The sequence below is a fragment of the Mobula birostris genome, chromosome 10 (assembly GCF_030028105.1).
Source record: "Mobula birostris isolate sMobBir1 chromosome 10, sMobBir1.hap1, whole genome shotgun sequence".
Classification (NCBI taxonomy): Eukaryota; Metazoa; Chordata; class Chondrichthyes; order Myliobatiformes; family Myliobatidae; genus Mobula; species Mobula birostris.
The window spans coordinates 131,820,776-131,834,993 of record NC_092379.1 but is presented as its reverse complement, the minus strand read 5'-3'; the positions used below and the strand labels follow the sequence as shown (position 1 = coordinate 131,834,993).

The window sequence follows — 14,218 nt, the reverse complement described above, 5'->3', positions numbered from 1 at the left end:
ATTGGAAGAAAATGGACTAGATTTTGAAATACAAATACTGGAAAGCTAATTTGTATAGATAACAACTGCTATTGGCATACACAGAAATCCACAAAGTGTTGTCTGAGATGTCATAGAGTCAGCACAGGAGAAAGTCCATTGACCAATCTAGCCCACGCCGACCTGGTCTTCTGCCTTGTCCCATCTACCTGCATCCAGATCACAGCTGTCCTTACCACTCTCATCCATGTATCTATCCAAATTATTCTCAAATGTTACAACTGAACTCACATCTACACTCCTTCAGAAACACTGCACTACAAAGATTTCTCGATTCAGTGTTCAAATATAATTAATGGGTTAAACTTCTGAGTTCATCCTCAAGATAATGACTAAACTCATCATAAACATTATGCCTGTCTACTCTGCTGCAAGTTTCATATAACAAGGACCAAGAATCTGCACAGAAACATTATCAGAGGTTACCTTGGTGATTCTTAAGGAATGTTTTGGATGTGGAGAGATACTGAGAGTTTTCAGAAGTTAAGAGTTTTGGGCTTCCTTAACTGAAAGCATGGCTGGCAATGGTAGAGCAACTAAAATCAAGGATACTAAAGATAGGATCTTAAACAGCAGTGAGGCTGAGATAGAGTGGAGCACAAAGATGTTGCAGAGGCAGAAACAGATGATTTTAATAATGGCATGGATGTGGTTAAATGCTTTTTATGAGGATGAAATACCGCACCAAGGATGAAAACAACTGTCAAGAAAAACAATCATGACCATGTGACAGTTTGCGCAGCGCTATCTTGGCTTGGGGTGAGTGTGTTCAATTTCGGCTTTATCTGTAAGGAGTTTGTACATCCTCCCCGTGATATGCACGGGTTTCCTCCGGGTGCTCCGGTTTCCTCCCACAGTCCAAAGTTAGTAGATTAACTGGTCATTATAAACTGCCCTGTGATTAGGCTAGGGTTGAATGGATGAGTTGCTGGGTGTTGAGAAGGAAGGGCCTGTTTTGCACTGTATCTCTAAATAATTTTTGTCCACATAGAGTGTTGTATACTTTGGACAGCTGACTAACAAAAACTCAGTACAAATGTCCACAAGGTCTGCAAGAGTGTGACAGCATGAAAGAGTGAAAATCATAATTTTTAGAAGGTTAAAGAACTCATATGATGCTCCTTATTTTCATGCTTTTAAGATCTGGTCAGCTGGTTAAGTCTGTGCAAATGAAAAAAATCCAAAGTTTGATCAGTAGTCTATGTTAAGTAAGGGATGGTTAATTATGACTATGGCCCTGATCCCAAATAGCATTTCTGCTGGATGTCCAATGACAATAGGATGGAGTGCAGAAGAAACAATAATGAATTAGATATCTGGTCAAGATTCACACATTACAGATGGGCCATTACATTAAGGAAATAGAGGGCAACTGCTGCCAGGTAACTTGTACTTCTAGGAGTCAAATCCTTTAGGACAGAAAAACAACTAAGATATTTGACAAAAAAGACAATGCAGATGCTGGAAATCTGAAGCAATATACAAAATGTTGGAGGCACTCAGCAGGTCAGGCAGCATCTATGGAGGGAACTGAACAATTGATATTTTGGACTGAGATGCTGTTCATGATATTTGACAAACAGTGAAAAAATGTGTTTGATCAATACAAAGTCGGTTGGTTTCTAAGCACAGCCGACTTACTTAATGCCTCAAGCTTATTTACATTCAAATCACATGACAGTAATTGATAAATCTGACCCTGTACAAAATGTTTCGTGTTACATACTTTCACTTATTTCACATCACTTGCATCGATACCACAAAGTCACAGTTAATTCTTGTGACTTGTCATTACAAATTATTCAGAAGAGGAATTAAGGCATTTCATGATGTGGGGGAAGACTCCACCAACATACCATTGTCTTACAACAGATGCAACGAGATGTTAAATAGCCCATGGGTGACCTTGCTGGAAATATTTCTTCAATCGGGGCCTTTTTAAAAAAAAAGCCTTCTTGAAAAACACAGCTGCACCACAAAGAGGTTATTCAATCGGATGATACAGAGCAAGCAAATGTTGACAGTCTCCTTAATTTAAATCAAATTCCTAGCATTGCTTTAAAACAAATGTCACCTCAACAATTTCAAATATCTTTTTAGGACAAATACTACACTGAGCTTCATATTAAGACTATATGAAATGTGATTCAATTTGCTGGGAACTGATATCTCCCAGAACATTGACTTTATGGACATGTCCCTCAGCTTACCATGTGTTACGTTGCACATTAAAAAGTAGAGTGAATTTTTAAAAAATATATATTTTCAACTACATGCACACTGATGTTGGATGAACACAGTCCCAGGAGATACGAGCGATACCGCTAAAACTGCATGCTTCTCTATTTTTCTCATATCTTGTTTTCTGTTCAATTTTAAATTGACTCTTGGGATGCATTTATTTATTACTTGGGGAAAAAAAAAACAGCCTGAAAAGAGGTGAGCCACCCTCTCCAGGATCTACCACTAAAATCTGGTGAAATTATTTACAGTCATCTGCATCCAATTAAGAACATGTTGCTTCCAGCTGAACTGAAGAGAAGGCAGTCTCTCTAGTACTGGTACAGTAATTTGAGCAGTTTAAAGGCACACTGTACATGGCAAAAAAAAATCATTCAGCATTACTCATTATTCTTCAGAGTCTAATTTGAAATTGTCACATCAACGATTTTACCATTTGTAAGCTGACTCTCTGGTACACCCTTCCTTTAAGGCAGTTCAGTTTCAGATTGCTTGGACAGGGAAGTACAAGCAGCCAGAATGAAATGCTTCAACATTAAAAGAAGCCAAATCTTCCATCTTTAGAAGTCAAAATTGTGCAATGATAAGCAGAACTATTAAAGAGGCAAAACTCTGCTACCTGGTCTTTAAGAAATGTTAAGAGAGCTTTCCCTCTTCAATTTACATTAAATATTTGGTGGGGCAAAACTGGCTGAACTAAAACCATGTTTATTCTTTTACAAGTAGTTGACTTCTATCCCTTGCAGATAGCTAGACAGAAATGCCCTGGAAAATCATAAGAAAAATTTTACGCGAACATAGTGAAAGAGAACCAAGGCTGTGGCTGAGGTTGTCATGCCATGACAAAGGTTAGCTTTGGGAATAGATAAGAAGTACTTCTGTTCCTCTAGGTGGATGAGCTGCTGGAAAGGTACATTTCTAATCTCCCTAGCAAACCCTGACAAGTAGTTGTTAAATTCAAGTAACTGTTAAAATCTGATGTACACCAATATGCACATTTTAAGTAACTGACCCTTGGCCTTTAAGCCACCCTGCTGAAATATAGTGAAATATAAAAGACAGAAGGAATAAATGGGTCTTTTTTCCAGTTGTAAGATTGTAGCTAATGGATCAGCTCTTGGCCCTCCATTTACTATTTATATTAATGACCTGAAGAAGGCCAAAGTGCAAGGTAACCAATTTTGCTGCTGACATGAAAATTGGTGGGAGGGTATGTTATAATAAAAGGTATTTGGACTCCATACCAGAATGCATCTAGATTGAGTGAGCTTGCAAAAACATGCAAAATGGGCTTTGCAGTTGAAAAGTGTAAGATTTTACATTTCAGAGGAATCAAAAGGCTGAATTTTATCTAAATGAAGAGAGATTGCAAGTGAGCCAAGTACAGAATATTGAGATGTTGTTGTGCACAAATTACAAAAAGTTAGCTAGCATGTGCGGAATGAGGATAGATGTGAGGACACAACACTAGAGGAACTCAGTTCACGTAGCTTCTATAGTGGGAAATGGACGGTTAAGGTTTCAGGTTTCATCTGAACTGAGAGATAGAGAAGAGGAAGGCAGTATAAAAAGGTGGGGGCATGGTGTGGAGCAAATAGCATAGCAATTGGCATTGTGCTTTATAGTGCCAGTGATCTGGATTCAATCCCACCACTGTCTGTAAGGAGTTTGTACATTCTCCCTGTGACTGCATGGGTTTCCTCTGGGTACTCCTGTTTCTTACCACATTCCAGACATGTATGTGTTTGTAAGGGTTAGTAATTTGTAGGCATGTTATGTTGGTGCCAGAAACTGCGATATTTGAAGTCTGCTCCCAGACTGTGTTGGTCATTGACGCAAATGATGCATTTCACTGTATGTTTTGACGTACACATGACAAATAAAGCTAATCTTTCGTCTTTATCTTTAAGAGTTGGCAGATCCAGGTGTGGGAAATGATAAACAGATGAGCTAGGGAGGGAGAGTGAGAGCAACTTGTGAAGCTGGAAAGAGATAGATGGAATCTACAAAGGGGCGAAAATGATGGAACCTGCTAGGAAAGTAAGTGGAGCATGAAATACAGGGTAAAGGCAGGCAGAGTTGGGATTCCACCAGTGACAGAATATCAAATTAGGACAATCATGTAAAACTGGGATACAAAGAGACTTCTCAAGAGTGTGGTCAATTTTTGGAATCCGCAACTCCAGAAGGTCATGATGGCTAGATCACTGGACGCATTTAAAGATGACGTAGATAAGCCTTTAAGAATTTTTTTAAAATGAGGGCTATGAGGAATTGGAACAGAAGTGATGTCCAATGCAGATCAGACATGAATATATAAAATGAGAAAGACTTGAGGAACAGAGTGGTGACTTCTGCTAATATTTTTTTATGTTCTATGATTTGAACTGAAATTATGACTGGAATTAGTTGTTTGAAATTCTTCATCACTTCTCAAAAACCTTCCAACACTCCTCTTGCATCCCAATTCCCACATACCCACTATAAGGGAAGTAAATTCAGAGACACTTGGAATATTTTTGATGAGGTAAACTTCTACTTTGTACCTTACCCAAGAAACTACCCTACTTTAATACATATTTTCCCTGCACAATTTCACCTCAAATCAGCTATTCTAAGGGTAAACTCACTGCATCCAATTCCACAAATTCTGCAAAGTTTTTCCCTTGTTAAATGAAACATACTTCAACCAAACTGCACATTCTTGTCATCACACCCAAGATTGGTTGGGCTGGCTCAACAGTTAAGACTGAGGAATTATGCAAAAATGTTACCAAAACCACAAAATATCCAAAAAATCCTGCAAAGGCCTCCAAAATTCCTGACATTTATAGCTGATGACCAGTGTGTTTAAGCACTGGGGCAACAGGGGGAGCTCAGCATACATTGCATTAGATAAAGTCACCTAACTTCCTTCAGTTTTTCTTGAAGTTTTGTGTTCCACAATTCAATATTCCTTCAACTTTCCTACAGAGTTTTATAATTCTACCCCCCCCCCACAAAAAATATCCCACTACATTTCTGAGTGGTAAAGGGTGCAGCTAGAAGTAAATGAACAAGCACACTAGCCTCCAGTTGCAACTAGCAGCCAAGTTTGGAAAAATATATTCAGAACTATTCCCTCAAGGCTTCTAAATATCCCAAGAATCCTAGTTAGTCAAATGCCAGTTAACGCTGCATTTGAATGTGCGTGCAAAGCCCATTAATCAGCAAGATGGCAGTGGCAATGGTAGCATAGTGGTGTTTAAAAGGAAAGAAGATTGTTTCAGAGCAAATTCATTAGTATATGATGCTCAAAGGTTAGAGCTTTAATTATTTTTAACATCAGTGTATAAAGACAAAACTGCAGTCCATAATTGTTCATTTTATTTTAAAAGCCTTACTTTGCAAGTAATTTCCAATCCATAAGAATTTTCACCTCTGCTTGACTGTCCGCCTATCTTCTCAACTCGACTGATCACGCCAAGTGGGACATCAAGGGTCATCACGGGATCCTGGAAAGGAAAGCATAATTACACAGTTTTGAACACATTGTACTGTATAGGTTATGAACATCTGACTCTTGGACACCTCCTACACATGAACAAGATCCCACATTACAAAATCTGAAATGTGTATGTTTATTCATATGCTCATTTCCTTATTTAGTAATTGTTTTGTCTTATCAGTCTTGCATGATTTTAATGACATTCTTTGCAATATTGTGGAGGTAGGATTGCCACATCAAATAATATTGGTGTATTTTTAATGTATAGACAAAATGTACAAGGACATCTGTAAAAACAGAACCTGTTCATTATAAAAGGAAGCCTGTATGTAATATCTCAGCTTAACTTTAGCATTCAGTAGCAAAGATTACACACAATCCAGTGGTAATTAACAATTAATTTTATTTAAATACAATAAGGCTTTTTTCCAAAAATGTCATTAAACAGCTAAGCATGTATGACTTAAAAGTTGAAGCTTGATAAGCCACTAAGTACTCCATAATTCACCATGTCCCTTATTCAATTACCCAATAATTGACTGGAAACCAGTTTCTACTGGAATAAAAGATTAATGCTCAACATTGGTACAAACTGAAATATAATCTACACACTTATACAATTCAAAACATTTATCTTTAATAAAGATAAAGTTATGAGTAGGTTATTTTATTGCAAACTGAAAATATTTTAAACTTTCCAGCAGTCAAGGAGCCCAAGGAAAATGATGGCACGGGGACGAGGGAAAAGAAGAACAGCTGGAATTGCACCATTCTATCTTACACACTTTGGAATAATTCAGCTGCAAATTCCAGTATCATATCCTGCAAAGTGTATGGGAGGAAAATACAAGGCATGAGGACTGATGAGGGAAGGGCAGAGATGTGGTGATACAGTGGATGGGAGTCAAGGTCGAAAGGATGGGGAGGGTGGGAAAGACACTTAATTTTCAGGAACATAATTCTTTTGATCTGCAGATCCTACAAAATCTAAGAAATCTGAGATTAGACATTATCCCTTAATCCAACTTCGAAATATTTGTGGTAAAATAAATTCCCTGAAGTGGGAAATTGAAGTAATATATGGCTAAGCAATAGCATTTGCATACAGTGGATTCCAGTGAACTGGGACATTGGGACCAGTACATTTCAGCCCAATTAAGCAGTTTCTCCACTAAGCCGAAGTTTCATGGAAATAATTAAACAGGTATAGAAAAGACAAACTGAGTAACAAATTATGTATGTAAATGAAGGAGGAGCAAATTAGAACACTACTAATAGCACTATAGTAATATAAAGCTATGTATTAGTTCATAATAGTTATCGACAGGGTAACTCATCCAGCGTATATAATGAACAAAATTAGCACAGACAATGGACTGCCTTAATACAATGTTAGTTATCGAACACTGCATAAGCTAATTTCTCATTTTCCATTATAATATTCAAGATGACTTGCTGATATCTTCAAACTCTTTGTAGTTCCTAATTTGTAGTGAAATAGTTTCTTTTTCATTCTCAGCCATTTCTGACACCTCCAAGCTTAGGACACTTGAAACTGCAGTGAGCAACACAATTCTGAATTGTCTTACTGTTTAGTTCTCTCCAACTACCAGTGATAAAAATCACTGCTTTTTGAACACGCAACTGGTGCTACTTTAGTTGTTCGTTCTAAACACGCTAATGCATTTAACTGCCACACAAGTGTGCGCGACTGGCACTAGTTAGAACCTGTTCGGCAGGAGCCTTCGGCCCCAATAAGTGGCACGATTCCCCAAATAAAGGGAATCCCAGCAATTCTTTTGATTAGATTTTGTGAAGTGTTGTCCCAAATTAGCGGCTGCCCTGATTAGTAGTATCTCTTTTAAAAATACCAGAATGTTCTTTCTATCATTTAAAGAGAACATCATTAGTGGATGTGCATGCTTACCAAAATGAAAAACTAAAATTAACCATTAAAAAAAAGCCAGACACAATTTTCACTGTCCTGACGAAGGGCCTCGGCCCGAAACGTTGACTATACCGCTTCCTAGAGATGCTGCCTGGCCTGCTGCGTTCACCAGCAACTTTGATGTCTGTTGCTTGAATTTCCAGCATCTGCAGAATTCCTCGTGTTCACAATTTTCATATTTTGTTTAATGACCTGTAATGTAACTTTCAAGCTAAGTGCACCTTTCGGTTAGTTCATAATTATGAAGAAATTTCACTAATATTTTTATTGCAATTATTTTCTAGAAAATTTAGAAACATAGAAAACCTACAGCACAATACAGACCCTTTGGCCCACAAAGCTGTGCCCAACATGTCCTTACCTTAGAAATTACCTTGGGTTATCCATAGCCCTCTATTTTTCCTGTGTTCCATGTACCTGTCCAGCTATGTTCCCTCTAAGCTGTGCACGTATGCGCGCACACGTTTTTCAACCAGCGCACAAAGGAAATTAATGTGCGCACAAAAGGTTAGTTACCTAAAATAATGTAGTAATTAATAATTATACTTATTGAAAATAATCTTTCAGCTAAATGTTTCTGTTAACTAGTTAGTCGGTTTTTCAAATACCACAATGCACGTCACTAATTTACGTCACCTCACCTTTCCTGTTCCAGGATCTGCAGACAATGTTTCGTGGAGTGACAAATTTAAAGTTTTGCTAAGCCAACAACGTGAAGAAAACATCACAGTAGATACAAGTTCGCTGTTGACTTTTATAAATAGTCTTTGTGTTCATTTAGAAGAAAGGCTTCCTGAAGATGAGGTACAAGAATGGTCAGCTTTTGATTTCTCCGCAATTGCAGATTGTGACTTCACATTTGGCGATGAACAAGTTAATGCCTTACGTCTAAAATATCATGATTTTCTAGCTGAAAAATACTGTAATAGTTAGACAGTTTAATGATTTCAAATTTTCTGTGCAAGAAAAAATTAAATCCAAACTGATTTCAAACTTTGCTTAAATGGCGACATTTGTACTTCAAAATGAACAGTTTTGCGACCATGCACAGTTGATGGACATTGGGGGAACATTTCTTGCGTCTAGGACGGACTGTGAGCGAGGTTTTAGCCTAATGAATCAACTCAAGAACAAGCTGAGAAACCGTTTAGGTGAATGTCATTTGGATATGTTAATAAGAATCAAAAGCTATCATAGAACCATAGGACACTACAGCACAGAAAGAGGCCTTTTGACCCTTCTTGGCTGTGCCGAACCACTTTTCTGCCTAGTCCCACTGACCTGCAACTGGACCATATCCCTCCATACACCTTTCATCCATGTACCTGTCCAAGTTTTTCTTTTTCTTTTTTTTTGTAATTTATTTTTTATTGAATTTCATCATCAAACAAATATTTCCATAAGATGTATTTCAGATACTGTACATATATCATATTTGTCACAAATCTCCACATAATATTTATCTGATAGAAAGGAGAGGAAAGAAAGAACAATCGAAAGAAGAAAACTACGTACAGAGTAGGGAGTAATTTTTTTTACAACATATTCATTGACTTGTGAGAATAAAATCAGGCCTATGAGGTGTTATGTAGTTAAATCATTTTTTTCCAGTATGAATAAAATTGTTCCAACTTATGATTAACAGATGCTGTTATCTTCTCCATTTTGTAAATGTCCATTGTAATTTCCATTCATACATTTAAAGTTGGGCCCTCCTGTGATAACCATTTCCTGATAAGGGTCTTTTTACTAGCCACCAGCAGTATATTCATTAAATATTTATCTCTTTTCAATCATTTTTGTGGTATATACCCAAAATATATAACCCCCGTTTGCTGGAGAAATTGTGGAACTCAAAACGCAAACCATTATATTTTCTGGGAATGCCCTGTTATCAAAGACTATTGGAATGGGATACATAATGCCCTACAAGACATCTTTAAATGTGAAACACCCTTTGAGAGTAAGACCATATCAATTGGATGGAAGTTCTATTAGTCTAGATAGAGTTTAGAAAGAATGGGTAAATGCCAAAGACAGGAGAGAGAGAAAAAATACCCGAGTGACTTAAATATGTTAGTTTGTTGTTATTCTGTGCAGTTTTGTGTCAAATATTTTGTAAACCTACATAAACTGTGCCATGTATGCATTCAGTGCGCACATACTATTGTCACAGGAAGAAAAATTGCACAACATAAGATTTTTGCGATCTCCCTTTATGCGGATGATCTTTTGGTTTATGTTTCGAATCCCAAAAAATCTATTCCTAGTTTATTGAAACTATTAAATGAATTTGGATTGTTTTCAGGGTATAAATTAAACCTGCATAAAAGTGAATTATTTCCTTTAAATGATTCTGCTTCTATATATGATGGCATTCCTTTAAAAGTTACAGATTCTTTTAAATATTTAGGTATTATCATCACTAAAAATTATGGAGACCTTTATAGAGCTAATTTAGTTCCCTTAGTGGATTTTATGAAGCAATTTTTTTCTAGATGGAATCCACTTACACTTTCGTTAGCCAGTTGAATTCATGCAGTTAAAATGATGATTTTACCAAAATTTTTATATGTATTTCAAAATATTCCTATTTTTCTAACTAAGAAGTTTTTTTGATCAGGTTGACTCTATTATTTTATCTTTTGTTTGGAATAATAAAAGACTAAGAATTGAAAAATGTCATTTACAAATTTTTGCACACACTGACTATTAAAAATTAGAGGGAACATTGCTGTCCAGAAGTCTCTTAAAAGACCGTATCGTATCTGCCTCCACCACCGTTGCCAGCAGCCCATTCCATGAACTCACCACTCTCTGCGTAAAAAACTTACTTCTGACATTTCCTCTGTACCTACATCTGTGGTGGGAAAGCTGTTGGAAAAAATTCTTAGAGATAGGATCTCTGGGCATTTAGAGAATCATGGTCTGATCAGGGACAGTCAGCATGGCTTTGAGAAGGGCAGATCATGTCTAACAAGCCTGATAGAATTCTTTAAGGAGGTGACCAGGTATATAGATGAGGGTAGTGCAGTGGATGTGATCTATATGGATTTTAGTAAGGCATTTGACAAGGTTCCACACAGTAGGCTTATTCAGAAAGTTAGAAGGCATGGGATCCAGGGAAGTTTGGCCAGATGGATTCAGAATTGGCTTGCCTGCAGAAGGCAGAGGGTCGTGGTGGAGGGAGTACGTTCAGATTGGAGGATTGTGACTAGCAGTGTCGCACAAGGATCTGTTCTGGGACCTCTACTTTTTGTGATTTTTATTAACAACCTGGATGTGGGGGTAGAAGGGTGGGTTGGCAAATTTGCAGACGACACAAAGGTTGGCGGTGTTGTAGATAGTGTAGAGGATTATCAAAGATTGCAGAGAGACATTGATAGGATGTAGAAGTGGGCTGAGAAGTGGCAGATGGAGTTCAACCCGGAGAAGTGTGAGGTGGTACACTTTGGAAGGACAAACTCCAAGGCAGAGTACAAAGTAAATGGCAGGATACTTGGTAGTGTGGAGGAGCAGAGGGATCTGGGGGTACATGTCCACAGATCCCTGAAAGCTGCCTCACAGGGGTAGTTAAGAAAGCTTCTGGGGTGTTAGCTTTCATAAGTCGAGGGATAGAGTTTAAGAGTCGCGATGTAATGATGCAGCTCTATAAAACTCTGGTTAGGCCACACTTGGAGTACTGTGTCCAGTTCTGGTCACCTCACTATAGGAAGGATGTGGAAGCATTGGAAAGGGTACAGAGGAGATTTACCAGGATGCTGCCTGGTTTAGAGAGTATGCATTATGATCAGAGATCAAGGGAGCTAGGGCTTTACTCTTTGGAGAGGAAGAGGATGAGAGGAGACATGATAGAGATGTACAAGATAATAAGAGGAATAGATAGATTGGATAGCCAGCACCTCTTCCCCAGGGCACCGCTGCTCAATACAAGAGGACATGGCTTTAAGGTAAGGGGTGGGAAGTTCAAGGGGGATATTAGAGGAACGTTTTTTTACTCAGAGTGGTTGGTGTGTGGAATGCACTGTCTGAGTCAGTGGTGGAGGCAGATACAGTAGTGAAGTTTAAGAGACTACTAGACAGGTATATGGAGGAATTTAAGGTGGGGACTTATATGGGAGGCAGGGTTTGAGGATCGGCACAACATTGTGGGCCGAAGGGCCTGTACTGTGCTGTACTATTCTATGTTCTAAACACCTTAAAACTGTGCCCTCTCGTGTTAGACATTCCAGCCCTGGGAAAAAGCCTCTGACTATCTACATGATCAATGCCTATCATCTTATACACCTCTACCAGGTCACCTCTCATGCTCCAACGCTCCAAGGAGAAAAAGCCGCATTCATTCAACCTATTCTCATAAGGCATGCGCCCCAATCCAGGCAACATCCTTGTAAATCTCCTCTGCACCCTTTCTATGGTTTCCACATCCTTCCTATATTGAGGCGACCAGAACTAAGCACAGTACTCCAAGTGGGGTCTGACCAGGGTCCTATATAGCTGCAACATTATCTCTCAGCTCCTAAACTCAATCCCACAATTGATGAAGGCCCATGCACCAGATGCTTTCTTAACCACAGAGTCAACCTGCACAGCAGCTTTGAGTGTCCTATGGACTCAGACCCCAAGATCCCTCTGATCCTCCACACTGCCAAGAGTCTTACCATTAATACTATATTCGCCATCATATCTGACCTACCAAAATGAACCACCTCACACATTTAATTTAATAATTTGTTTACATTAGGATTCACTGGCTTACACCTTCCACAGCAAAAATACCTAAAATGAATTTTACAAATGATATTGATGAGAATACAGTTCAACTAAAACAATTCTGTTGAAACATGAATCCTCAAGTGGTTCAGTAAATTCATTCAATGTGAACCTAAATGGCTCCAGACCTGTGCTACGTTTTCAGCGCAGTAACAATAGTAATATTTTTTAAAAACTTTGTTTCATTAGTCAAAGAGAAACATTGACTGGGTTCTTGGACACATGTTGGCCGTAATGGAATTGGACGTCAGGTGACCTCCTCCTGGCTGAATAACACAATGGGGTTTCTAATTACTGCACATGAGTGGGAAGCAATTGAGTAATATAGCAGAAAGCAAGAATTACAAGAATTAAATATTAGCCTAGGTCTGCTTTACATGTATTCACTAAGTATAGAGTTCAATTTCCACTGTTTTCAAAATGCTTATTTGCTTCTGAATTAATAACATGAAAGTTTCCCAGTATGTTTGAAGCTCTGCATATTATAACATGCTAAATGTGGATATTGTTAAGTGACATGGAAGCATTGGGGACCAGAAAATCCTGTAGCAATAACTAGAGAATCCAACTTAAAAGGTGTAAATACTGATGAGCATTGGTAAACATGTTAGTTTGGTTCAAAACATAGGAAATAAAATAATACCACACAATTATAAAAAACCTTAGTTATCTGTGTGCATGGGAGGGAGGGGTGGGTGGTGGGAACAACCTACTACACCAAAAAGTGCTTTCAGAAGATACTCGTTTCAGCCACTATGGTTTAGCACACAGTATAGTACAGCAATACAGCTAACAACCCAACTATTGTTGGTAGAATTTTAGATGGTGACAAGGAGGCATACAAGAGTGAGATCAGCTGGCTGAGTGGTGTCATAACAACAACCTTGCACTCAACATCAGTATGACCAAGGAACCAATTGTGGACTTCAGAAAGGTGAAACCAAGGGAACACACCAGTCCTCATTGAGGGATCGTCAGTGGATAGGCAAGCAGTTTCAAGTTCAAGGGTGCCAACATCTCTGTAGGTCTAGCCTGGGCCCAACATATTGATAGAATTACAAAGAAGGCATGACAGTGGCTATATTTCATTAGATGTTTGAGGAAGCTTGGTATGTCACCAAAGACATTCACAAATTTCTACAGATGTACCAAGGGAAGTATTCTATCTAACTGGTCACATCATCCATCTGGTATGGAGAGGATCAGAAAAAACTACAGAACATTCTAAACTCAGCCAGTCATGGGCACTAGCCTTCCCAGCATCGAGGACTCCATCGAAAGGTAATGTCTTAAGGCGGCAACTACTACTTCTTCATGTGCCTTATGCGTTACATGCTTGGGCGATCATGGTTTTCCACATCGAACAATCCCATGCAGGGTCAATGATATCTCGCACAGTTAGTTCTTTCACAGTGTCCATACATTTTCTTCCTTGCCTTCCTCTTCCGCATTTCCCAGGCATACGGCCTTGTAATGTAAGGCATTCTATTTCTCCCTTTCTGATGACATGGCCCAGGAATTTAAGTTTCCTCTCATCTAAAGTTCTCATTAATGATCTTTTTGTATGGGCATGTTGGAGTACTGTCTCATTTGTTACCCTATCTCTATATAATATTTTCAGCGTTCTTCTAAGAAACCACATTTCTGTTGCTTCTAAGTTTCTATGGAGTTCTGGTGTTATAGTCCATGTTTCAGAAGCAAACAGCAAGATTGACCAGATGTAACATTTT

General features: G+C 38.4%; 1 protein-coding gene across 1 annotated transcript in view; it reads right to left on the bottom strand.

Moving 5' to 3' along the window:
* mtm1 (myotubularin 1) overlaps positions 1–14,218 on the bottom strand; it is a 154,167-nt gene that overhangs the window by 74,310 nt on the left and 65,639 nt on the right. The window contains exon 5 of the mRNA XM_072271003.1: positions 5,664–5,774. Within this exon, the coding sequence (XP_072127104.1) occupies positions 5,664–5,774 (111 nt within the window). The remainder of the gene's footprint in view (positions 1–5,663; positions 5,775–14,218) is intronic.